At 36.6% G+C, this 21529-nt stretch overlaps 2 protein-coding genes across 4 annotated transcripts in view; one reads left to right on the forward strand and one right to left on the reverse strand.

The window, feature by feature from the left end:
* Positions 1-21529, reverse strand: part of TAFA1 (TAFA chemokine like family member 1) — a 707837-nt gene that overhangs the window by 473803 nt on the left and 212505 nt on the right. The gene's annotated exons all lie outside the window — the stretch shown is intronic.
* Positions 2566-5372, forward strand: LOC128592327 (phosphatidylinositol N-acetylglucosaminyltransferase subunit P-like). The gene is made up of 2 exons (XM_053600240.1): positions 2566-2667; positions 4992-5372. Exons 1-2 carry the CDS (start codon positions 2566-2568, stop codon positions 5346-5348), a joined length of 459 nt encoding a protein of 152 aa, XP_053456215.1. The 3' UTR covers positions 5349-5372.

Consider the following 21529-nt stretch of genomic DNA (forward strand, 5'->3'; position numbering starts at 1 on the left):
TTTGGTGTGTAGACCATATTTTCCTTTGAGGATGATGGTAACTAGACATTTTAAATATATAATCTGGGTTGGGAAAAGTCAAAATGGCCAACTAGAAGCAGCTTTTTCAGAGGCTAGTGTCCAGAAGGAGAGATGTTTTACTGAAGTAAACTCAGAGAAGCCAAAGGTAGGGAATTGAGCACAGAGAAAAGAAAGTGAGATGCATATCATCCCCACTGAGACAAGAAGCAAGACCAAGAAAGAGGAAGAAACATAACAAAGATTAGGTATGGAGCAAATAGTCAGAAGGTGCCCATTGCCAAGAGGACAGGAGACCCCCACATCCAAATGAGAGGGCCACAGTGGGCTTTTAGCCAGTAAGCAGGGAACAAAATACCTCTCCTCTCACCCCACAGGAGAGAAATGTTAAATCCTAGTCCTCCTATACCAGGGAAGTCTCACGTCTGAGCTTAGGCCCATCCTGCCTGGCACAAAAGTGAACAAAATATTTTCTCTGCAATCCTGAGTACATAGTTCACCCTTCTCCCAATCTTGGTTGCCTGAAAGACTGCCCCCCGAAGAGGCCAGAGTGTTTGGTGAGTTGCTGAGAGGCCAGGGCATTGTATCAGCCACTCAGCTATATATGGAAACAGTGATATTGCAGTTCTAACTTTGGGGAGGAGAGGGATGAACTTTCCTGCCTCCCTTTCCCACTATAAAAGAGCCGTCTCCAGCCCCTTGGGAACTCTCAGACATTTATGACTGTAGATTTTGTTTTCTAGTCACCTGGGGATCCTCTGGACTCTTTTGTGTAGGTGTTGCTTGTGTTGCCTGAGCAAGTTTGACTAGAACCATAGGCCAGAGTTATCTGTGGATTCTTTTTTTTTTTTTATTGTTAAATCATAGCTGTGTACATTAGTACAATCAAGGGATACAAGGTGCTGGTTTCATATGCAATCTGAAATATTCTCATCAAACTGTTCAACATAGCCTTCATGACATTTTCTTAGTTATTGTATGTAGACATTTGTATTCTGCATTTAGTAAGTTTCACCTGTACCCATTCTAAGTATGGATTCTTATTCTTCTGGTGCCACTGCCTGGGACTGCAGGCTCACCACTTGTTTTTCTTCATTTGAGCAGCAGTCGTGTTGCAGCAGTGAGGGGGGATTTCCCTCTTCCAGCTATTGCTGGTGGGGGGCAGAGCTGCAGATATTTGTATCTTTGCCCAGGACACGTTTCAGTGAAATATCATGACTCATTAGAATTCGGTAAAGGGCATCTGACATCAAGACAGAGTCAGCTTGCACTATCTCACAAACCCTCTCCCTATCTCGCAGAGCCTCAGAGCCTCTGGCTGTAGCCTGAAAAAAGACCTTTGTGATGCTGTAGGAGAAAAGGCATAATCATAAGCCCCAGCTCATAGAACAAGGGGTGGTTAGCTCCAGTTCCTGAGGTCTCCTGATCCAGTCTTACCCCACCAGTTTTAATTGCCAAAGAGGATAGTACAGTGTTTCCCAAGGGTCCCCAATTATATTACCTATCAATAACTATTCAAGGATAACCTATCCTTTCAACTAAAAAGGTGTAATTAATATATTTGTTAAAAAGCTAAAATACTCATGGGGAGGAGCCAGCAAAAGAATTCTGGCAACATGAAAAATCCCAAGAGATTACAAGGGAGCTGGCTCAGCTCTTGTAGCTTAAGCGGCTAAGGCACCATCCACATACACCACAGTTGGCGGGTTCAAATCTGGCCCAGGCCTGCCAAACAACGACAACTACAACCAAAAAATTGCCAGGTGTTGTGGTGGGTGCCTGTATTCCTAGCTACTCTGGAGGCTGGGCAAGAGAATCACTTAAGCCCAGGAGTTCGAGGTTGCTGTGATCTGTGATGCCACAACACTCTACCCAGGGCAATAACTTGAGGCGCTGTCTCAAGAAAGAAAATAAAAGAGAGAGAGATTACAAGGGAGCTAAAACAGAACATCCCATCCATAGAGAAATTGCTGAAATATTAGAAATAAAATTCAGAATATTGATGACAAATAACATGATTGGAATAGAAGAGAAGATGGAAATAGAAATCAAAAAAATAGTTCAAAAATTGTCTCAAGAAATTAATGAATTCAAATACAAAGTCACCAAGAATATGGACATAATGAGGAAACATATAGCAAAGCTTAAAGAATTGGAAAAGGCATTTGAGGAGCTTTAAAATGGAGTAGAGACCTGCAATAATAGAGTAGAACAGGAAGAAGAAAGAATTTCAAAAACTGAAGACAGGTCTTTTGAACTATCTCAATCATTCAAAGAGGCAGATGAAAGGAGAACAAAAACAGAATATTCCCTGAGAGAGTTGTGGGATTATTCCAACAGATAAAACATCCAAATTAAAGGGATTTCTGAAGAACAGGATTGTCCGAAATTCACAGATGCTCTACTCTAGGACATTATGGTAGAGAATTTCCTAAGCATTGCAAGACACACAAAAATTCAGATAGTAAATAGTTTCAGAACCCTAGCATAACTCAATCCAAACAAAACAACTCCTAGCATTCTGTAATTAACTTTGTTAACATTAATATGGAGGAGAAAATCCTGAAAGCTGCCAAGCATAAGAAAAATCTTACCTACAAAGGGAAAAATATCAGGATGGATGAAGATCTTTTAGCTGAAACATTTCAAGTCAGAAAAGGGTGGTCATCTACCTTTAATCTTTCTAAACAAAACAATTTTCAACCCAGGATCCTGTATATTCACTAAATTGAGTTTCATTTGTGGTGGAGAACAAATATTTTAATGGTATCCAAATGTTGAGGAAATTTTCCATAACTAGACCACTTCTACAGGAAGTGCTCAGACTCGTTCTTAAAAATGACCAGCACAGGGCAAGGGACTTGAAAAGAAACTTCTCTGAAGAAGACAGGCGCACAGCCTACAAACATATTAAAAAATGCTCATCATCCTTAATCATCAGAGAAATGCAAATCAAAACTACTTTGAGATATCAAACTCCAGTAAGATTAGCCCATATCACAAAATCCCAAGACCAGAGATGTGGAGAAAAGGGAACACTTCTACACTGCTGGTGGGAATGCAAATTAATACATTCCTTTTGGAAAGATGCTTAGAGAACACTTAGATATCTAAAAATAGATCTGCCATTCAATCCTATAATTCCTCTACTAGGTATATACCCAGAAGACCAAAAATCACGTTATAACAAAGATATTTGTACCAGAATGTTTATTGCAGCCCAATTCATAATTGCTAACTCATGGAAAAAGCCCAAGTGCCCATCGATCCATGAATGGATTAACAAATTGTGGCATATGTACACCATGGAATATTATGCAGCCTTAAACTAAGATGGAGACTTTACCTCTTTCATGTTTACATGGATGGAGCTGGAACATATTCTTCTTAGTAAAGTATCTCAAGAATGGAAGAAAAAGTATCCAATGTACTCAGCCCTACAAACTAATTTATGGCTTTCATATGAAAGGTATAACTCAGTTATAACCTAAGAATATGGGGAAGAGGGAGAGGGAGAGGAGAGAGGATGGGCGGAGGGAGGGTGATTTGTGGGATTACACCTACGGTGCATCTTACAAGGGTACATGTGAAACTTAGTAAATGTATAGTATAAATGTCTTAACACAATAAGTAAGAAAATGCCAGGAAGGCTATGTTAACCAGTGTGATGAAAATATGTCAAATGGTCTATAAAACCAGTGTATGGGGCCCCATGATCGCATTAATGTACACAGCTATGATTTAATAATTAAATAAAATAGATTACCTTCTACATTCTGAGAGATAAACATTGATTCTGTCAAATGTGCTTTTTTTCCTATTCATTTTTAGGCTATATTCCTCAGTTTAAGCAAGAGTATAAGGGGAGACTGTTTCACCAAAATCTTAAGGTCGAAAATGTAAAATATTCTATGCTTCTAGAGACTAGAAAAGATTATAACCTCTCAGGTGAAAACATATTATAAATTCTTCCAATCTCAGATTTTTTCAGTGGCTCTCTTTTAACATGAAAATTTGATAAAGATTTTAATAAAACATGTATAGTTTTGTGACCGTTCTTGAAGTCTTTTTGGAAATAAACAAGTATGGATAATAAAACAAACAAACAAAAATGACCAGCACAATGGTCCACCACTAAAGTAAATTCACCCAGCAGAAGAAATAACCAAAATTAGAGCAGAATTAAATGAAATTGAAAACTAAAGAATCATTCAGAAGATCAGCAAAACAAAAAGTTGGTTCTTAGAAAAGATTAATAAAATTGATAAACCTTTGGCCAGCCTAACAAAAAACAGAAAACTGAGATTTCTAGTAACTTCAATCAGAAATTGAAAGGGGTTTCTCCCAGCAAGGGTCACCATGCATCTGCGCCTGGGCGGGGAGTGCAGTCATGAGTCTGCCTTTTCCTCCATCTCTTTTCTTCTCCCCGCCCCCACCCCATGCAGCTCCCCTGTTGGCGCTTGTGCAGAGAACTCAGCGCTGAGTGTCTAAGGCCACAGGGGCAAATGGTGGAAAATTCACTGTTGCCATTGCCAGAAAGAGCGATTTATGGCTTTGTTCTTTTCTTTCTTTCTTTCTTTTTTTTTTAAATTAAATCATAGCTATGTACATTAATGTGGTCATGGGGCACCATACACTAGTTTCATAGACCATTTGACACATTTTCATCAGACTGGTTAACATAGCCTTCCTGGCATTTTCTTAGTTATTGTGCTAAGACACTTACATTCCACATTTACTAAGTTTCACATATAACCTTGTAAGATGCACTGCAGGTGTAATCCCACCAATCCCCTTCTGTCTGCCCACCTCCCCTCTCCCTCTCCTCCCTTTCTCCCTTCCCCCTATTCTTAGGTTGTAACTGGTTGCAGCCCTATTCATAATTGCTAAATCATGGAAAAGGCCCAAGTGCCCATCGATCCGCGAATGGATTAATAAATTGTGGTATATGTACACCATGGAATATTGTGCAGCCTGTTCTTTTCTTAAGCTCCCAGTTTGGCTTTATACTTTGTCTCGTGTGGGCTTTTATTCTTGAATCTTGGCTGAACTCCTCAGGCTTAACCTATTGGCCTCAGAAATACTGGGCATCTGCGTTACTTGTCTATCTCCTTATTACTATACTAATTGGTTATGTACTTTTGTTTAGAATTAATATGATGAGAACCTTTCCACTCAAATCCATTCATACAATCACAGATAATTATGATAAAAATCAACAGCAGAAGAAATACCAAGAAGAGGCCATTCCAGCATTAAGAAATATTCCTATTAGTGAAGTAAAACAAATGTTCTTTCTTGCAGCCAAAGAACTTTACACCAAAAGCTAAATTGTAACACCAAGCATTTACTTGTAAATGTTTAACATAAAAATTTTGGCCATAATTATTTTGACTATCTCTTTTACTAATACCAGTAATGAGATGTGAAAAAGTAAGTTGATCTTCTGTTAGATAAAGTTAAATTAATATTGTAAATGTTCTCAAACAAAGGTTATTAAAGGGCAGAATAAACAAAATACTACATTACTACCATATATTAGATTTTTATTTTTTAAAGTCTAATATATGGTAATGTAGTATTTTATTTATTCTGTAGTTTTTTTATTCAAGAAAAAAAAAGAAATGATAAAGGGGAAATAGCAACAGGTACTACAGAAATACAAAAAACTCTATTCCCAGAATTATGAAAATGTAGAGGGAATGGACCAAAACCAGGAAGCATGCCACCTTCCTAAATTCAATAAGAATTAGAAATTTTGAAACGATCTATATCAAGCACTTAAATAGCATTGACTATACACAATATTTCTAAAAAAGAAAAACCCTGGGCCAGATGGCTTCACACCAGAATTCTACCAAACCGTGAAAGAGGAACTAGTTCCTTAATTGCACAATCTATTCCAAAACATAGAGAAGGATGGAATATTAACACATTCTACAAAGCAAATATCATCCTAATCCCCAAACCAGGAAAGGACACAACAAAAATGAAATCTATAGATCAATATCATTAATAATATAATTGCAAAAATATTCAATAAGATCTTAGCAAGCAGAATACAGCAACACATTTAAAAAGTTATATGCTTATCCCAGGAATACAAGGTTGGTTCAACATATGTAAGTCCATAAATGTAATTCACCACATAAATAAAATAAAAAACAAAGACCACATGATTCCCTAAATTAATGCAGAAAAGTATTTTGACAATATCCAGCATCCTTTCTTGATAAGAAAACTTAAGAAAATAGCTTAGGTTGGAAATTTCTTAAACTGATAGAGGCCATCTATGACAAACCAACAGTCAATATGATATTAAATGGAGTAAAATTGAAAGTATTTCCATCTAGATCTGGAACTAGACTAGGATGCCCATTGTTACCATTGCTATTCAACATAGTGCTGGAAGTCCTAGCCACTGCAATCAGGCAAAGAGATTAGGGTATTCAAATGGGAGGTCAAACTCTTTTCTTTGTGGATGACATGATCTTATACCTAGAAAGGAGATTGAGAGTATTCAAATGGGAGGTCAAACTCTTGTTCTTTTTGAATGACATAATCTTATACCTAGAAAACCCCAAGGGCTCAACTAAAAAGCACTTAGAAGTGATCAAGGAATATAGCAACATCTCAGAATACAAAATCAATACCCACAAATCAGTAGCCTTTGTATATGCCAACAACATCCAAGCTGAGAATAAAATCAAAGACTCTACTTCTTTTATTGTAGTGCCAAAGAAAATTAAATACCTGGGAATTTAACTAACAAAGGACATGAAAGATATCTATAAAGAAAACTATAAAACTCTGAGAAAAGAAATAGCCAAAGATGTTAACACATGGAAGAACATACTATGCTTGTGGCTGGAAGAATCAACATGGCTAAAATGTCCATACTACTGAAAGCAATCTACAGATGTAATGCAATCCCAATCAAAGCACCAATGTCATACTCTGAAGAACTTAAAAAAAATAGTACCTCATTTAATAAGGAACTAGAAAAAACCCTATATGTCCAATACTATTTTTGGTAATAAAAACAAATTTGGAGGCATCATGTTACCAGACTTCAAGTTATACTACAAGTCAAAACAGCATGGTACTGACATAAAAATAGAGACATAGATCTGTGGCATAGAATAGAGAATCTAGAGATGAACCTGGCCACACAGGTCATTTGATATTTGATAAGCCTAACAAAAGCATTCACTAGGGAAAAAGAATCCCTATTTAATAAACGGTGCTTAGAGAACTGTAGAAGACTGAAAGTAAACCCACACCTCTCAACACTTACAAAATTTGATTCTCCTTGGATAAAAGATTTAAATTTAAGACATGAAACAATAAAAATTCTAGAAGAGAGTGTGTAGAAATTATCAAAATACTGGACTGGGAAAAGATTTTAATGAGGAAGACCCCCTGGTAATTACAGCAACACCAAAAATAAATAAATGAGGTTTGATCAAGCTAAACAACTTCTGCACAGCTAAACGTACCACAAACAAAGCAAACAGCCTTCAGAATGGGAGAAGATTTTTGCATGTTATGAAACTGACAAAGGGCTGATAACTAGAACCTATTAATATAGTTAATCTATTAACTAATTTGATTAATCAAATTAATCAAAAGAAGAGCAATCAACTCCATTTATAAGTGAGCAAGAGACTTGAACAGAAACTTCTCTGAAGATGATAGACAAATGGCTAACAAACACATGAAAAAATGCTTATCTTCTTTAATTATCAGAGAAATTTAAATCAAAACCACACCGAGACATCACATAATTCCAGTGAGATAAGCCCACAATACAAAGTCCCAAATCTGCAGATGCAGGTGTGGCTATGGAGAGAAGGTAACACTTCTATGCTGGTGCTGGGATTGCATACTAATATAACCTTTATGGAAAGAAGTATGGAGAATTCTCAAAGAACTAAAAGTTGACCTTCCGTTCTGTAATCCCATTACTAGGTATCTACCCAGAAGAATAAAAATCATTTTACCACAATGACATTTGCACCAATTTTTACTGCAGCTCAATTCATAATTGCCAAGTTGTGGAAGCAACTCAAATGCGCATCAACCCACCAATGGATTAACAAACTGTACTATATCTGTACCATGAAATACTATTCAGCCATAAGAAAAGATGGAGATTTTACATCTTTTATGTTTACCTGGATGGAAATTAGAACATATTCTTGGTAAAGTATCTCAAGAATTGAAAAAAATATCCATTGTACTCAATGCTAATATGAAACAAATATATAAACAATTTTACATCCATATGAACAATAAAACACAAATATAGTTTAGCAATGGGGAGGGATAAGAAAGGAGAGGAAAAGGGAAGCAGGGAGGGGAATTGTGGGAGGAGGGAAGGCATTTGTCAGGATCTCACTTTATGCACAATGCAAGGGTATTCAGCACACCTTCTGGGTGAAGGGCTCTTCTACAACTAGAACTTTACCTTGGAAGTGAGAACAAAGTAATTGAAAATTTTGTATTCTCACATTAATTTACAATAAAAAAATCGAACAAAAAAATTAAATATATAATCTGGAAACTCTTAAAATCAGATCCTCCCCCCAGTCCATATTACTTTTCTACTGCTACTGAAATGAATTATCACACATTTAATAATTTTAAAGCAATGCAAATTTATTTTGTAGTTCTGCTGATCATAAATCTGAAATGTGTCTCCCTGGACTAATATGAAGGTATCATCAAAAAGACTACATTCCTTTCTGGAGGCTTTATGGAAGAACCTATTTGCTTGTCTTTCAAGAAGCTATCTACATTCTTCACCCTTGGCCATTCATCTCATATGTAATTAATGGCTATTTCTCATATTGCATCACTCTGATCCTAATTCTTCTTCCTCCCTCTTTCATGTTATAAAAACCTTTATGATTATATTGGGCTCATGTGAGGAATCTAAAATAATATTCTTATTTGAAAGCCAGGTGTTAGCAACCTTGATCCCCCACCCCCCACATACACACGTAACATAACACTCACCCATTCTTAGAATTAAGACATGAACATCTTTTGGGAATGACATTATTCTTCCTACCTCCCTAGGGATTGTTGTTGTTGTTGTTACTGATTTAATGAGTTTTCTGAGTAAATTCTGTAACATCTGTCTTTGTGTGCCTGAATCTATGGAAGTTTCCACTTAATTACCTCAATGGTGAGGTAGTGATTAGACAAAGATTTCCCAAAATGGTCTGAGCCAATAAGTCTTCCAGCTTTTGCTGAGGAGCTGTGTGTTTGTGGGCATGCCTCCAATGTTCTGGTAGTTTACAACTCTGCCTTAGCCTTCACTTCTCTCTCTGTGCTGAGGCTTGATACTAGGCAGATAGTAAAGCTTAGGGTCTTCTCAGTTTATTTCCAGGCATAAACACAGCCCTGCACATTCACATTGCCTTCCAGATTTCCAGAAATATGTTGGAGCATTTCAAATGCCACTATGGACATCTCATGTACTAGTTTTATTTTTAAGTTTTTGGTTCAGCCTTTTGTTTGTCCTACTTGTGTAACTGCCCCAAAAAGCTACAATGTGAAACAATTGTAGCCAATTGATTTTGACAAACACTCTGAGACAGGGTTTTGCAAAGACACATCTCAGCATGTAAAAAAACAAGTTCTGAAAATGGGGCATTTATAGGGAGCTACCAGACAAGTAAAATAGTAAAACTTACCTGGGGCTGGGGCTTTTGCAGAGCCCTCAAACTGTTTTTCTCTTCCAGTGGCTGCAAGAATATTTCTTCTTCTTCTCCTTCTTCTTCTTCTTCTCCTCCTCCTCCTCCTCCTCTTGCTCCTCCTTCTCCTCCTCTTCTTCTTCTTCTTTTTTATAAGTACATGGTTGTAAGGCTATTGGTTTTTAAGGATATTGCAGACTTGAGGACAGGGTGATGTGTATAAAACATGTTAAAATGCCATAAATCTTACTTATATTTGTCCGTTCTTCCCAAATAAGTAATCCTTGGATTATTATAAGCATTCAGTTAATTTCCTGAGTTCGATAAAAGGTAACATTGAGAATTTTTACAAGTGCTATTCATTGCCTTTACAAGAAGCAGGTATGGGGTTTTTGAAAGGTTTTCCTTAACCTTCAATATCTCTCTGCCCTTTCTGTAACTGTCATACTTGGTTATGACCAGGACATCAAACCTTCTGGCCAACCACTGAAGGCAACCAGACTTCAAGTCTTTCAAGCAGTTGCCACATATATAAGTTGTCTTTATGTACTTGACTACCACAATATATTCCTGTAAAACTTTTTTAAAAACCAACTTTTCTCTAAAAATGTCTAAATCACCAATGGAATGAAGTATAAACTCATAATCATCATGGAGTTTGGCATGGATCAAATAATTTCATTTGTCATAATCTTGCCTTTGACCATAAAATTCTATGTTTATTATTGTTGAATAATAAACTTCCCAAAACTTACTGGCTTAAAGCAGTTATTACCATTCATTAGCCATACAATTCTATCTACTAATCAGATGCTCAAAGCTACATGATCAAGCATAGTTTCTGTGGGAAAGGAAGTAGAAACAGTTTGATTAGGAAATTCCACCTCAGGTTTCTTCATATTGCAATCAGAGGTTGACTGATTCTGAAAGACAGATCCCTTTCCAAGGTGACTCAGTTATAGGGCTGGCAGCTTAGTTCCATCTTTTAGTTACAGACCTCAGCTCCTCTCCACATGGGTATTACCAAAGTATTGCAAGTCATCATAATATGGCAACCAGTATCATCCATAGTGCATAGTATAAGAGAATAAGGAAGAACTTCCAGCCCCTTTTATGACCTAGCTTTTGAAAGAAGCTGGCATATTCTTTTTTTTTTTTTTTTACATATTATTTTTTCCCTTTTTATATACTAACAGTAACATGTTATACACAGCTGGCATATTCTATCTATCATACAAAGGCAGCCCTGGTGCAGTATGGGAAGGGCACCAATATATGGAGACATAAACCATTTGATGACATCTTGGAGGATAACTACTATTTTACCTAAAACCCTATTCAGTATATAAAATTTTATAAATAGGTCTATCCCTTAAAGAAGTAAAAATTTATAGAAGAAAAGGCATTCATTATAATAAAAATAATACTACTACAGACCCATTCCTGGGTCATAAAGGAAAGAAAAATGATATCTTCGAAAATTTGGAGAAGGGAGGGATTGCATCCAGCTTCCAGAATAAGGGGTTTGGATTGATAGGGTTTCTTGGCTAAAAGAGAGATATCAGAAAACAATTCTCTATTTTTTAGCCCCCCAAATTTCCTTTTCAGGTAGAAATGAAAATACATTTACTCGATTTCTAAGGTCAAAAGCATATTTAGAAGCCTTGAATAGAAGATTTGTAAATAGACTTGCCAACGGATGGTGGCCAAGACAACTCCAAAATCATAGGAATAATTTTCACAAAATTATCTGCTCAAACATTCTGAATTTCAGTGAATGATTGCTCCATTGATGCTAAGACTGTTGAACCTGATTCATAGGCACACATTTATTCAAATTCTGAAATTCATGGACATATTCCAATTTTGCTGTATTTACACAGAAAATGCCACTGGGGGGTGGGGGAGGGGTAGGCTAGAATGAATAGAACCCAACAAAAAAGAGCAGTTCCTATAATTTTCTGTTGAAGCAAACAAATCAAGACTATTTTCTTTTATATCTGAAAAGAAACTTATTAGGACCAATAAATAGACAAAATGTTTTTAAACTCATGACAATAATCAGTGGTCCCTAAAAATTAAAAAAAATTGCAATCAAAGATGGACAAATATAGGACACTGTCATAGGCCAATGACCTTGATAGTGACCTTTAAACTTATCTTTGATTTTGGCTTCATGGTATTTTAAGAAATACTTACATGAGTTCTCCTGTGTTTTTAAGTTTTATATTGGGAATGATTTAGGCTTCTGTAACTTTTGTTAAATATTTCAGCCTATGTTAGGTGTTCTTTGGTGCAGTGATTCTCAAACTTTTGTGTGGTAAGGATTCCCTATTTTCCTGTTAAAAATGCAGATTCCTGCAATCCTTATAGAGAGGTTGATTAACTGAGGCCCCCAAATCTGTATTCTTAGTCCTATGAAATGATTTTGAAGCTGTCACCCAACAACACATTGAGAAGTGGAGTGTTACTGCATGAAAGTTAAATTTTCTGAACATAAAGGAATATCCAATATTTTGATTCAACAGACCCAAGTTCATGCACCAACCATTGCACTAATGACCTTGGTAGACTTGTTTAACCTTCCTAAAACTCCTCTGAACGGCGGTTTAAAAAAAAGACAAAATCCTGTTTTGCACTGAATAAGGCTAAAGATGAAAAGAGGCAGCATTTGCAAAAGCCTTTATAAACTTCAAAGTCTCCACAAACAATATTAAGAATAGTCTTTTTACTGAGGCATCTGCCAGAGGTGGCCAGTTTACATCCTTTCTCTTATTTATCATTCAGAAGATATTTACTGCACGTCTACTCAGTAAGGCTTCATGGTGAATGTACTTCCCCTGGCCCTAATATAAGCCTATAAGGGGATTTCAAGACTCACAAATGGGCAATTAAATCTCCAGCCTCTTCCTGAGAGTTCTGCCCTTCATTTGATTTGCAGAACTTTCTTCTGATGATTAAATTGGCACCTCTATAGGAAACTGGTCCCTTCCCATCCTCTGGGAAAGGGCGCTTCTCCCATTATGTGCCTCACAAAGGAGAAGTGTAGCAGGCTTTCCTGTATATTGCACGCTGTTAATTTTTAATGTGGGAATTATGGTACGGAATGCACTGCTGGCCTCTCATCTGCTATGCAACATACCACTTTGGCTGCTCCTGAAGGTGGATTTACCTTGTGAGGGGTCTCAAGATGGCAAATTGTTATGTTATTTTCTAAATAAAAGAGACACAGGACTTAACTTGGCTTATTGTAAAGGACTAGTCTGAAAAGGCCTCAAAGTGATAACAGATGGTATAATTGGATGACAGAGTGGAAAAAACACCAGTAACTTGGGTGGGAAAAGTGGCTCCAGAAAGGAGGACTCTGGACATATTCTTTTTAGTAAAGTTATCTCAAGAATGGAAGAAAAAGTATCCAAAGTACTCAGTACTTTTATGAAACCAATTTATAATTACTCACACTTTCTTTTTTTTTTTTGAATTTTGTAATGTTCTTTTTTTTTTTTCTTATGAAATATACTTTACATTTATAGCCCAGGATGAAGGAGAGAAATGGAGGCGGATGGGACGGGATGGAGGAGGTGTGATAGAAGGAGGGTAAATGATGGGACCATGCCTAAGGAGCATATTGCAAGGATACAAGTCAAATCTATCAAGTATAGAACACAAATGTCTTAACACAATAATTAAGTAAATGTGAAAGCTATATTAATTCGTTTGATGTAAGCACTCCAAAGTGTATAAAAAATCAACACATTGTACTCTACAAACGAATAAATGTATTCAATATCTATGTGTATATGACTTAATAAAAGGGAAAAAAAAAGAAAAAGAAAGGAGGAGCCTGAAATGCAGGTAGGTTCAAGCCCCACTATACTTAAAATTTTAGGTGTCTACTACATTCATAGTAGAAAAGCCACCTTCTGAGCAAAGAAGACCTTCATACCCATCTCCAACTCACCTGTTCAGTCTGAGCTTTGGCCACACTGAATTTCAATATATGGGATGTACTCTGTTTGATCATACCTTCGTGTCTTTGCTCAGAATTTTGTCTTCTTCTGGCATGGCCATTTCCACTCACCCTAATTTCCAGTTTACTGTAGATAGTTTAAGGTTGGATTGGACTTCTCTATCTCCTGCAGTCAGAATGAACTATTCCCTCCTCAGTCTTCCATGATCACTTATGCCATGTAAATATTTCCAGTTTTTTAGCATTTGTTGTACTTGATTTAATTCAAGTTATAAAATATTTATGGAGTACGTACTATGTGCCAGGCACTGCAGAAGAGCTGGGGTACGACAATGAGCAAAACTAGCCACTTGCCTCCCAAGTTTAGCTCTTTATCTGCTTGGTCTGTCTTTCCCAGAAGACCAAAAGACAAGGTCTTTTCTGTTTAGTTTGTCACCATATTCTCACAGCCTAGAACAGCTTCTGACACAGAGAAAGCATTTCATGAATAAATATTTCTCGAATAAATAAGCCTTTATCTTAATAATAAACTTACTGTAAGATGCTATTTGGTTATGTTTTCCACTTGTTTCAGGCAATTTAATGGTAAAGATCATATCTTCTTTACCTTTTGCATCTCTATGGAAGAGAAAAGTAGCTGGTATGGAATAAATATTCTTGAGGGAATAAAACTAGGTTACTTTAGCTATTCCTATGTACTTTATATTCAGAAGCTATGTGGCCAACTTAGACAATTATTTGTCCTGAGATCAAATGCTGATTAGTATGATGTAAGCACTCCAATTTGTACAAATAAGCAACACACTGAAATGGGCATAAATGTATTTATGATCTATGTACAAAAGAATTAAAAAAATTATAAAGAAATAAATGTTTACACGAGAAAAAGCAAACAAACAAACAAACAAAAAAAAAGTGTTACCTTAAAAAGTCTTTCTGTAAAGTCTAAATCTAGGGCTTCAGACAAAACTGACAGAAGACAGAAATCTGCGTGTAGGATCATTTCATTATTGCTAAGTAGGCACTTTTGCTGGTGAAAGAGCTTGCAGAGTTCTTGCCATGTTGACTGCCACAAATTTATCAATAGTCTTTAGTGTTAGACATATTGATATGTCATTGGTATGTCACTCATCGGGTAGAAGATGAGATTCTGAAATTCCAACAATTGATGGTTCTCCATGAACAAAACAGAATAGATCTCTGTACTAGCATTCTATTCCCAAATTCTCTTCTAAGTTGTTCTTGGGCTGAACATTGTCCTTTTTTAGCAATTGTACAAGTGTACAAAGAGTTCATGTATGTATAGTCAGCTTTTGTTTATTCACAATATCGAAGGAAGAGGACCTAGACACTACAAAAGTACTGATACACACACACACACACACACACACACAAGCATTTAAATAACTGGCTTTCAACATGTTTTACGGAGTTGATAGAAAGTTGAGGGGAATATGTTCCTAAAACGATATACCTCAGAGGATATACAAAGGTTTTTACACATTCACTAAGTGCGTTTTAGAGCAAGGGAAAGGAGTCAATTTGGTTATATTTCAGATGGAAAGGGAAAGTAGAAATGGCAAGAAAATACATCCAAAATAATCCACAAGGCCAGGCACAGTGGCTCACTCCTGTAATCATAGCACTCTGGGAGGCCAAGGCAGGTGAATTGCTTGAGCTCACAGACCAGCCTAAGCCAGAGTGAGACCTTATCTCTAAAAAAAATAGCTGGGCATTGTGGCAGGCACTGGTAGTCCCAACTACTCGGATACTTGGGAGTCTGAGATAAGAGAATCATTTAAGCTCAAGAGTTTGAGGTTGCTGTAAGCTGTGATGCCATGGTACTCTACTGAGGACAACAAAGTGAGACTCTGTCTCAAAAAAAGAGAAAGGAAGAGAAGAAAATAAAATAGAAGAGAAAAAAGAAAAGAAATGTAAAGAAAAGATCCACAAAATAGATAATCATATGGGAAGGTTGAGAGATAACCCTAAACACTAAATATTAATTTCCTCATGAAGCCACCTCTTACACACACACACACACGTGTGTGTGTTAGTGTTGCAAAGAGAAAAAAACACGGTAAATGAGATCATGGAAAAAATTCCACATAAGAGCAAAGGCAGGTGAAAAGGGACAGATAATGTAATGAAAAAGAAAGATTCTAAAAAAATGAGAATGATTTGAGTCAAAAAAAAACTGGGAGTATTCTAAGTAACATACCCAGGGCAGTTACCCAAGGGGAAAAAAGGACCTATTCAAAACTTGCCTGGTGACACATACTTCCATGATGAAGTGTCAAGATTTCAGATGATACCATAAATTGCAATGCCTTTTCTTTTCTTTTTTTATTATTATATCATAGCTGTGTACATTAATGCTATTATGGGGCATCATACACTGGTTTAATAGACTGTTTCATACATTTTCATCACACTGCTTAACATAGCCTTCCTGGCATTTTCTTAGTTATTGTGTTAAGACATTTACGTTGCACATTTACTAAGTTTCACATATACCCGTGTAAGATGCACCGCAGGTGAAATCCCACCAATCACCCTCCCTCTGCCCACCTCTCCCTTCCCCCCCCCTTTCCCCCTACTCTTAGGTTATAACTGGGTCATAGCTTTCATGTGAAAGCCATAAATTAGTTTCGTAACAGGGCTGAGTACATTGGATACTTTTTCTTCCATTCTTGAGATACTGTACTAAGAAGAATATGTTCCAGCTCCATCCATGTAAACATAAAAGAGGTAAAGTCTCCATCTTTCTTTAAGGCTGCATAATATTCCATGGTGTACATATACCACAATTTATTAATCCATTCATGGATCGATGGGCACTTGGGCTTTTTCCATGACTTAGCAAATATGAATTGGGCTGCAATAAACATTCTGGTACAAATATCTTTCTTATGATGTGATTTTTGGTCTTCTGGGTATATGCCTAGTAGAGGAATTATAGAAATGAATGGGAGATCTATTTTTAGACCTCAAAGCGTTCTCCAAACATCTTTCCAAAAGGAATATATTAATTTGCATTCCCACCAGCAGTGTAGAAGTGTTCCCTTTTCTCCACATCCATGCCAACATCTCTGGTCTTGGGATTTTGTGATATGGGCTAATCTTACTGGAGTTAGAGGATATCTCAAAGTAGTTTTGATTTGCATTTCTCTGATGATTAAGGATGATGAGCATTTTTTCATGTCTGTAGGCTGCGCGCCTGTCTTCTTCAGAGAAGTTTCTCTTCAAGTCCCTTGCCCAGCCTGTGATCGGATCACTTGTTCTTCCCTTGCTTATACGTTTGAGTTCTCTGTGGATTCTGGTTATTAAACCTTTGTTGGAGACATAACCTGCAAATATCTTCTCCCATTCTGAGGGCTGTTTCCTTGCTTTACTTACTGTGTTCTTGGCTGTGCAGAAGATTTTTAGTTTGATCAGGTCCCAGTAGTGTATTTTTGAAGCCGCTTCAATTGCCTGGGGGGTCCTCCTCATAGAATACTCGCCCAGACCGATTTCTTCAAGGGTTTTCCCTACACTCTCTTCTAGTATTTTTATAGTTTCATGTCTTAAGTTTAAATCTTTAATCCAATGAGAGTCTATCTTAGTTAATGGTGAAAGGTGTGGGTCCAGTTTCAGTCTTGTACAGGTTGCCAGCCAGTTCACCCAGCAACATTTGTTAAATAGGGAATGTTTTCCCCACTGAATGTTTTTAATTGGCTTGTCAAAGATCAAATAACAGTAAGTTGCTGGATTCATCTCTTGGTTCTCTATTCTGTTCCAGACATCTACTTCTCTGTTTTTGTGCCAGTACCATGCTGTTTTGATCACTATTGATTTATAGTATAGTCTGGTAGCATGATTCCTCCTGCTTTCTTTTTATTTCTGAGTACTGTCTTGGCTATTCAAGGTTTTTTCTAATTCTACATAAAATGAAGTATTACTTTTTTTGAGATCTATAAAGTATGACGGTGGAGCGTTAATAGAAATTTCATTAAAATTGTACATTGCTTTGGGTAGTATGGACATATTAACAATTTGATTCTTCCCAGCCATGAACATGGTATGTTTTTCCATTTGTTAACATTTTCAGTTATTTCTTTTCTTAGAGTTTCATAGTTCTCTTTATAGAGATCTTTCATATTCTTTGTTAGATAAACTCCAAAATATTTCATCTTTTTGGCACTACTGTGAATGGATTAGTGTCCTTAACTGTTTTTTCAGCTTGACTATTGTTGGTATATATAAAGGCTACTGATTTATGAATATTGATTTTGTAACCTGAAACGCTGCTGTATTCCTTGATCACTTCTAAGAGTTTTGTACTAGAATCCCTGGCATTTTCTAGATACACAATCATATCATCTGCGAAGAGTGAAAGTTTGATCTCTTCTGATCCTATATGGACACCCTTGATCACCTTTTCTTCCCTAATTGTGGTGGCTAAAACTTCCATTGCACTGTTAAAGAGCAGTGGAGACAATGGGTAGCCTTATCTGGTTCCTGATCTGAGTGGAAATTATTTCAATTTAACTCCATTCAATTTGATATTGGATGTGGGTTTGCTGTAGTTGGCCTTTATAAATTTAAGAAATGTCCCTTCTATATGAATTTTCTTAAGTGTTCTGATCATGAAGAGATGCTGGATATTATCAAAAGCTTTTTCTGCATCAATTGAGAGAATCATATGATCTTTGTTTTTAATTTGTTTATGTGCTGAATTATACTTACAGATTTACATATATTGAACCAGCCTTGGGACCCTGTGATAAAACCGACTTGGTCATGATGTATAATTTGTTTGATGTGTTGCTGGATTCAGTTTGTTAGGATCTTGTTGAATATTTTTGTATCTGTATTCATTAGTGATATTGGTCTATAATTTACTTTTCTTGTTGGGTCTTTTCCTGATTTGGAGATCAGGGTGATGTTTCCTTCATAGAATATGTTGGGTAGTCGTCCTTCTTTTTCTACCTTTTGGAACAGGTTGAGTAATATAGGTACTAATTCCTCTTTAAAGGTTTGGTAGAATTCTGACGTGAATCCATCTGGCCCCGGGCTTTTCTTTTTAGGGAGATTTTATATGGTTGATGCTATTTCAGAGCTTGATATGGGCCTGTTCAACATTTCCACTTGATTCTTGCTAATTCTTGGAAGGTGATGTGCTCCAAGTGTTGGTCAATTTCCTTCATATTTTCATATTTCTGAGACTAAAGTTTCTTGTAATATTCATTAAGAATTTTTTGAATTTCTGAGGAGTCTTTTGTTATTTCATCTTTGTCTTTTCTGATTGATGAGATTAGAGATTTTACTCTTTTTTTCCTGGTTAGGTTAGCCAAAGGTTGATCTATTTTATTGACCTTTTCAAAAAGCCAACTTTTTGATTTATTGATCTGTTATATAATTCTTTTGTTTTCAATTTCATTTAATTCTGCTTTAATTTTGGTTATTTCTTTTCTTCTACTGGGATTGGGGTTGGAATGTTCTTCCTTTTCCAGTTGCGTGAGATGTCCCATTAAGTTGTTAACTTCATCTCTTTCCGTTCTCTTGAGGAAGGCTTGCAGTGCTATAAATTTCCCTCTTAGGACTGTCGTTGCGGTATCAGAGGTTCTGATAATTCGTGTCCTCATTGTCATTTTGCTCCAAAAATTTGGCAATTTCCTTCTTAATCACATCTCTGACCCAGCTATCATTCAGCATAAGGTTATTTAACTTCCATGTTTTTGTATGAGTATGCATATTCCTGTTGTTACTAAGTTCAACTTTTACTCCATGGTGGTCTGAGAAGATGCAAGGAATAATTTCTATTCCAAAGATTTTGACACACTGAAGCATGACTTTGCAGCCCTCAAAGATCTGAAAAATACAGTAGAATCTCTCAGTAACAGAGTGGAGCAAGCAGAAGAAAGGATTTCTGGCATTGAAGACAAAGCCTTTGAATGCTAACATACTGTCAAAGAGGAAGAGAAATGGAGAGCAAAAACAGATCATTCTCTCAGAGAGCTCTGGGATAATTCAAGGAAGGCTAATATCTGCCTCATTGGAATCCCTGAAAGTGATGAAGTGGCCACACTAGGCAAAGAGGACCTTCTCCATGAAATTATGAAAGAGAGTTTTCCAGACATGGCAAGAGATTCTGAAATTCAGATTGCAGACAGTTTTAGAACCCCAGCACGACTCAATCCCAGTAAGACATCCCCCAGGCACATCATAATTAACTTCACTAAAGTTAATATGAAGGAGAAAATTCTGAAAGCAGCCAGACATAAGAAATTCATTACCTACTAAGGGAAGAATATTAGAATGACTGCAGATCTCTCTGCTGAAACTTTTCAAGCCAGAAGAGGGTGGTCTTTGACTTTTAATCTCCTAAAGTAAAATAACTTTCAACCCCGGATCCTGTATCCAGCTAAACTGAGTTTCATTTATGATGGAGAAATTAAATACTTTAATGACATTCATATGTTGAAGTAATTTGCCAGACCCAAACCAGCTCTTCAGGATATTCTCCATAATGACCTATCCTCCATAATGACCAGCCCAATCCTCTACCACAAAAGTAAACTCACTCAGAAACTTTTGCTCAAACTCCAACTTCCACAGTGGCGAAAGGATTAAAATGTCCACTGGACTTTCGAAAAACTCGATACCCAAAATTTTACCAGACTTATCAATATTCTCCATTAATGTGAATGGCTTACACTGTCCTCTAAAGAGGCACAGGTTAGCTATCTGGATGCAAAAACTCAGGCCAGATATTTGCTGGATACAAGAGTCACATCTTACCTTAAAAGATAAATATAGACTCAGGGTGAAAGGATGGTCATCCATATTTCAGGCAAATGGTAAGCAGAAAAAAGCAGGTGTTGCAATTCTATTTGCAGATACAATAGGCTTTAAACCAACAAAAGTAAGGAAGGATAAGAATGGTCAATTCATATTGTTAGGGGTAATACTCAATATGATGAGATTTCAATTATTAATATCTATGGTCCCAACCAGAATGCACCTCAATTTATAAGAGAAACTCTAACAGACATGAGCAACTTGATTTCCTCCAGCTCCATAATTGTTGGAGATTTCAACACTCCTTTGGCAGTGTTGGATTGATCCTCCAATAAGAGGCTGAGCAAAGAAATTTTAGATTTAAACCTAACCATCCAACATTTGGATTTATCATACATCTACAGAGCATTTCATCCCAACACAACTGAATACACATACTTCTCATCAGCTCACAGAACATACTTAATCGCTGGTATTTCTCCACAGCTGAGACTTCAACCCAGAGTAAAAAACCCAGGGTTTCACTAGGGTTGACAGAGCCACTTAGCCCCACCACACCAAACAGGTCCCCAGTTTCTTAGGCCATAGCACTGTACGGGTCCTCGACAAAGCTCCAGGGGAAAAATCAAATGGTGTAAAACAATCATGGGGCAGAATCAGTGGAAAAACTCTGGTAACATGAATAACCAGAATAGATCAACCCCCCCTCCCCCAAGGAAAGATAGGGCAGATGAAACAGAAGATCCTCTTCATAAACAGCTGGGTGAGATGTCAGAAATCAAATTTGGAATTTGGATTGCAAACAAGATTAATAGAATGGAGGAAAAATTGGAATTAGAAATTCAAGGAGCAATTCAAAAGTCGGAATTAGAAATTCAAGGAGAAATTCAAAAGTTGTCTCAAGAATTTAATGAATTTAAATTGAAATGCCTTAAAGGCCCTTTTCAGAAATCCACTAGAATATTTGTAAATTCCATGTGTGGAATTTACATGTGCATTAAACAGTTTACTTAGACATTCTGTTTGAAAAATATCATTCAGAAGCAAGACCTAT

This window comes from Nycticebus coucang, chromosome 8, assembly GCF_027406575.1.
Source record: "Nycticebus coucang isolate mNycCou1 chromosome 8, mNycCou1.pri, whole genome shotgun sequence".
NCBI lineage: Eukaryota > Metazoa > Chordata > Mammalia > Primates > Lorisidae > Nycticebus > Nycticebus coucang.